Source organism: Fundulus heteroclitus, unplaced genomic scaffold, assembly GCF_011125445.2.
Source record: "Fundulus heteroclitus isolate FHET01 unplaced genomic scaffold, MU-UCD_Fhet_4.1 scaffold_36, whole genome shotgun sequence".
NCBI lineage: Eukaryota > Metazoa > Chordata > Actinopteri > Cyprinodontiformes > Fundulidae > Fundulus > Fundulus heteroclitus.
Genome location: NW_023396770.1, coordinates 1133195 through 1141823, shown reverse-complemented (window position 1 = coordinate 1141823; position 8629 = coordinate 1133195). Strand labels below are relative to the sequence as shown.

General features: G+C 43.2%; 1 protein-coding gene across 1 annotated transcript in view; it reads right to left on the bottom strand.

The window, feature by feature from the left end:
* Window positions 1–1849: 1849 nt before the first annotated feature.
* pex7 (peroxisomal biogenesis factor 7) overlaps window positions 1850–8629 on the bottom strand; it is a 30978-nt gene continuing 24198 nt past the window's right edge. Inside the window, exon 11 of the mRNA XM_021322496.2 lies at window positions 1850–2253. Coding sequence (XP_021178171.1) covers window positions 2170–2253 — 84 coding nt within the window. The 3' untranslated portion in view covers window positions 1850–2169. The remainder of the gene's footprint in view (window positions 2254–8629) is intronic.

Genomic DNA, 8629 nt, shown 5'->3' with positions numbered 1-8629 from the left:
TCCTGCACTTGAAATAAGATGATGGAGATGAATTGTTCCTATTTTAAGTGCAAAAATCTTATTCTATTGGCAAATCATCTTATTTACCTGCTTAAATCAAGGACAAATACACTCATTTTAAGAACATTTAACTTATTTTTAGTTCCGTTTTTGCAGTGTAAAACCCAACATGTTGCTTTAACGTTGTCGTAGAAATGCAAAAACTCTCACATGCAAAATGTGACGTTAAAAACATTTCCTGGTTAGCTCAATGATAAGGAGATTAATAAAAAACACCATGAAAAAATATTAAATCTGAATGACAGCTGACATGAAATTAATTAAAATAATAAAATGACATTAAGAAAAAATACAACACAAATAATACATTTCACTGTCATTACAGTGAAATAAACAAAGTTTAGGTTAAAACTGCGTTTCATCTAGGAATTAAAAATCAAACAGTTCAAAATTAAAACTCAAACAAATAAAAACTAAATTTAAACATGTTTAGATACGGCGCTTATAGAAGCAAAACCCTGAAAAAATAGTTCAAATAAAATGAGAACAGCAAGATAAACAAAAGATTTAAAGTGATCTGAAATATTTACAATAAAAATACAATAATATGAAACAGAATCCAGAAAAAACTATTAAAACAAAAAAAATAAATAACATAAAAAAAGAATAATACGATTATATAAAAACACACTAAAAAGTAAGCAAACTTTAAAGGATTGAAATATATGATGTAAAAAGGCTGCAACTAATAAAAAGAATGATTAATAAAAATAGTTTATTGTTATTTTTGCATTTTAAAGGCAGATTTCCTCCCGGTTTGTGCCGACCTGGTTGGTTTCTATCTGGATCTTTTCCTCATTCTGTAAATACCGACTAAACGTTCTGGTTCCTAAACGTTCCTGATGGTCCGTTTTGCTCCAGAAGTTAATTTGCTGTAATATTAAACAAACATTTCCTTTTATGGATTTTAACTCTGCGTTTAGTTCTGGCAGTTTCTACTTAAAAGTATGAAAGTTCTGACCCGGTCTGTCCTGCCTGAGCCCAGCCTCCAGGTTCTGTCTCCTCCCAGATCCCCTTATTGGCTCATGAGTCGTCAGCAGGTGATGGAGAGAAGCAGAGTGGCCCGTTTGGACCGGGTCTGCAGGCCCACGAGAGGCAGAACCAAAGCAGAACTCTGATCCAGGAATGAAAACGTTCCGCTGCTGGAGAACCTTCTTATGTTCCACACTCAGTTATCTGAGGGGAACCGCCTCGTGTTTACTGAAGCAAACTGGAGGTTCTGTTGATGAAGAGGTCCGGATGCTGCAGAACCCGTCTTCGTCACATGACCGGCAGGCGGGGAGACGATTCAGGCCCGGGTCAGGGTTCTGCTGACCTCAGCAAAAATAGGAACTGGACTCAGCTTAGTGCTGGATCTCCTCACACCTGGAGGTCTGATGTTGCTTTTTTATGTTTGACACGAGTTTACTGTGTAATTTAGTAGATCTACTGTGTATTTAGCTCTAGATTAGGTACATACATCTGTTTTGATATATATTCTGTATATAGCATATACAGCACTCTGTATATATATATATATATATATATATATATATTTATTTTTTTTTTATTTTTTTTTTTTATTTTTTATTTTTTTTTTTTCTCTGCATCATCAACACCAGGTCAAATTCGCTGTAAGTGCAAAGCTACTTGGCAATAAACTTGATTACGATTCTGGTTTCCTGCAAAAAGTCATGATTCTGCAACGACATCCTGAGTTCAAATGTTTCCGTATTGGAGCCAGAAGAAGACTAAAGGTCGTCTTATTGGCTGAAAGGAGGGTAAAGGATCCAATAACGGTGGCACCATCATGTTAAAACCAACATTTATTTATTATATACAGCTGAATAAATGTAGTAAATAAACTTTGCTGAGTCAGCGTTTATTTAAATGGATAACGGCGTAAAGCAGCTAAACCCAAAGAGTTTCCAGGTTCTGATCCGAAACGTCCCTCAGAGATGATTGGCTGATTCAGCAAATATTAATTACAACCTGAACAGACCTTCACTGCACAGCAGAAGCTCATTAGATCTGATTTTCACATCTCTGTTGTTCGGTGGGACAGACGGACTCAGAGGTCCAGACCCGGTTCAGTCGGCCCAGAACCGGCCTGAGGAGCCTCTCTGTGTGTCAGGAAGCTGCAGAGCGTGCTGCGGCCGTCAGGCAGGCAGGCGAGTAGATCTTCACCGTCTCGTCCCAGGAGCAGTCCACCACCTGCAGAACCAAACAGAACCGGTCACCGACGCCCCGCAACACCTCGACCCAACAGAGAGACGTTCAGAGCAGAACCGACCCGTTTGGCCGGATCAGAACCTGATTCTGGTCGGTCCGCTCATAACAGACAAAGACAGAAACTGATGCTGATCCGGTTCAGCCAACACACAGCGGCCGGCAGAACCCTCACACTAACGATCCGTGAACTAACGAGCACCGAGGTGACTCCAGAACATCTGGAACGAGCCAGAACCTTTAACTGCTGCTAAGGCCCGTCTCACATTGTCCTGATCGCAGAGACTTCTGGGAAAACTGAAGAGACTGGAGTGGACCTTTGAGGAAGGCGTGCCTCCCAGCAGAACTCGCCCAGCATTTCAGAACCAGAACATCATACCTGCAGTGGAGCACGGTGGTGGCAGAGTGATGGTCTGGTTCTGCTGGGCTGCTTCAGAACCTGGACGGGTTGATGTAACTGATGGAAACATGAGTTCTGAGTTCTGCACTACAGCAGAACATCCTGAAGGAGAGCCAGTCCACCTCTGAAGGACTCAACGCACTAAGATCAAGGTTCTGGAGTGGCCTAGTCAAAGTCTGGACCTGTGTCAAACTGAGGTACTGTGGCAGGACCCCATACTGTGGGCCGTTAGTGCTGGAAAGCCTTCAGTTCTGCACAGCGGAGTGGGCCGCAGGTCCTCCGTGGTGACGTTAGAGACTCTCTACCTGTTACTGGATGCTGGGGGGGGGGGGGGGGGGGGGGGGCACAGGCTGGTCCAGTTGGTCCAGAACATTTACTGTCTGAGCTCTCGTTCATCCTCTGGACCTGGAAACCGGATCAGAGTTTCTCTCCCAGGTGAAGCTTTTTACTTTCTGCTGACATAGAAAGTATTCCTGGGTCAATGTGAGCTTCTGAGCTTTCTGTGTCTCTGCTCTGTCTTCTCTAACATAGAAAGTACTCCTGGGTCAATGTGAGCTTCTGTGCTTTCTGTGTCTCTGCTCTGTCTTCTCTAAGCCCCAGTGGGTGGAGGCAGATGAGCGTTCACACTGAGCCTGGTTCTGGTTCTGCTGGAGGTTCTCCTCCCTGTTAAAGGGGAGTTTTCCTCTCCACTGTCGCTTCATGCATGCTCAGTATGAGGGATTGCTGCAAAGCCATCAACAATGCAGACGACTGTCCACTGTGGCTCTACGCTCTTTCAGGAGGAGTGAATGCTGCTTGGAGAGACTTGATGCAACCTGCTGGGTTTCCTTAGAGAGGAAACTTTCTCACCAACCTGGAGGATCTGATGGAGGCTGACTTTAGAAAGAGCCTGGAGATGATGCGATGTGAATTGGAGCTATATGAATAAGCTGAATTCAATATAGTTAATGAAAAGGTAATGAACAGAACAGCCATGGATCTGTGTTGGTGCTATAAACATAAAATTAATTGAATTCTTATGTTTCAGGGGTAATGACTTGTTCACAGGGGCTGAGCTTGTTGGGAGCTTTTATTCTTTTAATAAATGGCCCAATCATCTGAAAAAAGCTGCTTCTTGAAATTACTCATCTCATTTTTTTCTGATATTAACATTTGTTTGATAATCTGAAACATCTGAATGAGACAGAAAACCTGGAGAAAATAGAGATATTTTTGCAGCAGTGTACAGTTTTCAAACCTTCGAGGCTTAAATTCATGCTTTACGTTTTTGAAATGACAAATTTACCTTTAAAAGTGAGTTTTTTATTGACTATTGTGTTAGAAAGTGTTTCCTCTCAGTTTAAGTGTGCCCTCCTCTCTAAAAAGCCATAATAAAGCAGCTGTGAGTGGCGCTCAGCGGACAGATGCTGCCTGGGGCTAAAAGCCAGGTTGTGATCTTTATCTGGGTTATTGTTCTGCTCACCAGAACCGACCGGCATGAAAACAGACGATCTCATGTTCTGAGGGCGACGTCGCTGCTGCAGGTGACGTGTGGACCCTCAGGAGGGACGGACACATCAAAGCGTCCCACCTGATGATGATGATGATAGGCGGGTTTGTGCTCCCCAGAACGGTTCCTGTGTTTTCACCACAGCTCCTCACGATGAGTCCATTTGCATGAAAGAGACGTTCTGATGGAGCCTGGCAGCTTTCATCAGAGAACGTTCAATGAAACCTTTAATCATGCTGCGTCTGATGGAAGCTGATTCAGTCTAACTGCAGCAGCAAACTTATTATTTATTGTTCTAGTGTTTCAGTAAAACACCGGTCTTTGTTTTACTTCTGTAATAAAATGGCTTTTATATTTTACTGTTTGTGACTGTGGAGCTTCTTCTGCAAACAGGAAACATTTAGAAACATAAACTGTAACCTGAAGATACTGAAAACAATGAAGAAGAAAACTATTGTTACGCTTTGTGGGGATGTGGCTATTTCCTGAAAATGTTGGAGAAATATGAATGTAATCATTTTATTTTTATCAAGTTACAGGTATTTGGCTTGTTTTAAGAGTTTGCTTTCAGGAAGGTTCTGTTGTTTTTAACCTTAGACAGGAAGAACAAATGGTTCTCCCAGAGAAGGAATGTCTTCCTTATCCAGAGGTGCATGAAGCTGGTGACTGATCACCACCCACAATAAAACTTGCTCCCTTCTGTGTTTTTCATCCCCCATGTTGTAAACTCCTGAATCCTCCTGACATTTCTTTGATGTGTGACAATAAAGGCAGAAAGAGAGAGACGGCCCAGACTGTCAGGGAGTAAAAGTTCTCCGTTTGGGATAATCCTCTTCTATAGAACAGTCTAAACTTGTGTTGTGTGGTTTTCGTTCTAGGATAAAATGGGTTATTTATAATGACCCTATCAGAAAACATGCTGATGGACCCGAGGGACAGCAACGGTACCGCTGCGTCTGTTCATAAGATGTCAAAGCATAAATGTAGCTTTATGAACAGAAATGTCCCTCATGACGTCCTGGTCGGGGCCACCATGTGTTCCTGTGTATGACTAGAATTAAATTAAATATGTAACATTTACAAGCCTTTTCTGAGTAAATGGTTCAGTCTATGGCCACCCTGGGCTACCATCCAATGGAAGAACTCATATTTGTCATATTCACCTGCAACCTCCTTATCAGAACATAAGGTTCTTTATTTTTTACTGTATAACTACCATGAAAGTTTGGTGGCGCTAACTTTCACATCGTAGAACTGATTCTGAGTTTGGTTGAAGAGTGAAGCTGGGGAAGGTCAGAAGTATAAAACCTCATCTCTGGACTTTTTCTCTGTACTAAATTAAAATGTTAAAAACCTCGGCCGCAGTCTGAGAAAACATTAAAGTCTTAAACTGCCTTACTTGATCAGTGTGAGATATTAAAATGTTTGCTTTGGGTGAAAAACGGCTCCCAGGTCCTCGGGAGAAACTCAAGGGTTAGACTGTAGAGAGCCTCTTATATTCACAGTTATTACAACAATCCAGCTGGAACTTCTAAGATACCGATGGTTTTTTAACAGGAGAGTAAAGATGAACTAAACTCAGAATGAAAGTCACCGACTGAGGCTCCGTTACCAGAGAGGTCCGGTTTGCCTGGTTTCTGGATAATTTCATCCAAATTAACGTGAAGTTATATTAAATCTGAGGGTTAACTCTTTGGCTTCTATTTAATGCAAAGGAATCTAAATCTTAAATGTAATTTTCTAGCCCTGTGACCTGAGGTTTGGATCAGTATTTAAAGACTGGAAACCACAGAAGAAGCCTGAGGAAGTCAAACGCCGAGCAGCATCTATCAGGCTGAGCTAGCCAGAAAAACGTCGACACATCAGAGCATCAGCAAAACGTCTCATTCAGAAGACGTGAGGAATAGAAGGATGGCGTCTGCGTAGAGAACCAGAGGCAGTGGGTCTGCGACGGTCCCTGAGGATCTGCAGAGGATTCTCCAGAACCTTTGTGGGATCAAACAGATTTATAGCTGCAAGTTTCTCTAAATGATTTGTCCATCTAGAAATCGGCTGGTTATTCCAGTAGCCGTAGAAACACGCCCCACACCTGGAAAACCCACATTTGAATCTATAATACCAACTGCACCCCCCATTTCTCCACCAGAACCATGCACCCCCACACGTATCCGGAGCAACGCAGCCAGTTTATTATTTATATACTATAATATATATAGTGTATTTCCATAAGAAGGGCAAACTGGGCGGTCACCTTGAGGCGATGCTCGCCGTCCCGCTCCAGGAGAGGACAGATGAAGATCATGGTGACCCACAACGTCAAAGCCCAAATGGACCAATCAGAGAACGCTGTTGATCGTGTTTGAACGAGGTTTTACGAGGATTTAATGTGATTTTAGCGCTTTAGAAATGAACTGAACTGAACTCACCAGCTGGGTTTCCCTCCTATCTCTGAACGGGTTAACGAGCTAAACGAGCTCCCAGGACATGAGTAAGCAGCGCGGTGGAGCATGACTCAGCCTCAGAGAAGAGGAATGCCCTTCTTTAATTAATTTAACAAGCGGCCATAAAGCGGAGGCTGCCAAGGCTGCAGCAGAGTACGAGAACACGGAGCGAGGCGCGCCGACAGAGAGGGGGGGGGGGGGGGGGGGGGGAGAGAAACGGCTGGAAAGGTAAGAAGTTCAAAGCTGGAGGTGCTGTTTGATGTCTCACAATAATTAGAAGGTAAAGAAAGAGAAACACTAATTAAAAAAGACCGTTCTCTCAACACGTTATCAGCGCTGCTGCCAGCTAACGAGCGTTCTGCTGTAAAGGTCGCAGCTCTGAAGCAGAAACTATGATTCATTCACAGCTCAGTGCTGGAGAAACGTTCATGAACAGCTGGAAAACATCTCTGCAGAGTCCGTCAGCAGGTTAGAGATTAAACGTCATGACCCTGAACCGGTCTGGCTGCTGGAAGGTTGAAGGAGAAAGAACCAAGATGCCAGAACCAAGAACCAAGATGGCAGAACCAAGAACCAAGATGGCAGCAGGACTGAGGCTAGCAGAGCTGGACCTGGAGGAAGAACCAGAGATGATGGACCATGATGGAGGAACCATGATGGAGGAGCGGCTCATCTACAGTCAGAGTCCAGAACCCAACTGGACTGACCAAATGCACGGTGGCATCTACTGCAGGTAAGATGCTAACTGCACCTGATTCACTGATTAAAGGTAAAACCGACCAATGAGAAGACGTGAAACGCTGAGAGAGTCACAGAGTCACTCTCAGGAGACTAGAGAACGTTTTAAAGGTTCTTCAGGGGTTCCTGAAGGACCCAATAATCTTCTCCCTGCAGCCGCGTTGGATTAAATAATTTTTTTAAATAATAGAAATAAAAGTTAATTGTTGGCTTGATTTCTTCTCAAAGAAAAATGACCAAGTTGTTTGAAGAATGAATTTAAAAACATACAATACTGATACTAAGAAAAATACTCGTTGGAAGGAACAGGGTTCTCTATTTTCCATCGTTTTCTATTTTTAAACTGTGATTAATTGCAGTAAAACAACATTTTTACATCCTTAATTGGAGCAAAACCAACAAGCAGGAAACAACTCAGCCTTCGTTTAGAGAAAGATACTTTCTTTTTCGCACACCTGGACACCATCAGGTGACTCCTTCTCTCAGCCGAGGCTGCAGCTGGACCTGAACCGGCTCCTCCGGACCCGGACGGGTCCAGAATCGTCCTCCCAGCGACTCTGAGCTGAACTTATTCTCCAGAAGTGAACATGAACAGACTCTGACTGCCTGAATAAGCCCCAGAAACTCAATCTGACACCGCTGGCCTTTTACGACTCGCTGCCTCTCCACGCCGACACGTCTGACTGCAGCCCGGCGTTAGGCTGGGGGGGGGGGGGGGGGGGGGGGGGGTAACTGTGAGCGCTGCAGACACAGAGATGGATGACCCTAATTCAAGAAGCAACACACCCTCCCTCTTTGGGCTGTTATGTGATGAGTGGAGCGCTGACAGGAGGGGATGCTCCCCCATCAGAGAACCTCCTCATGATCCCAAACATCTGAAGCATTTAGTTCTTTTCACGGCAATAAAGAAATCAAACTGAGAGGAAATCTTCAGGTCAGTTTTTGCAGCATCATTTGACCGACTTGGAAAAGGTTGAAACTTCCAAAAAGCGGCTGAAGGCCAACAGATAAATGATCATCTTCTGGTCACTAATGATGTTTCAGGAGGACAACCAATCAGGAAACAGCTTTCTGATAACAGAGAAAGTTATCCACTTCTAGCGAGGCTTAGTTTTCTTTTTAAATCGTTTTTATTGCTTCTTTTAAGTGTTTTTATGCATTATCTTTATATTTTTGTTTTTAATGGACATGTTTTAGTTTGTAGCGATGGACAGCACTTTGTTTGCTTTTAAATGCTTTATAAATAAAGATTCGGTATGGTTAGAGTGGAGACCGTGGAAATGAAGACGTCAG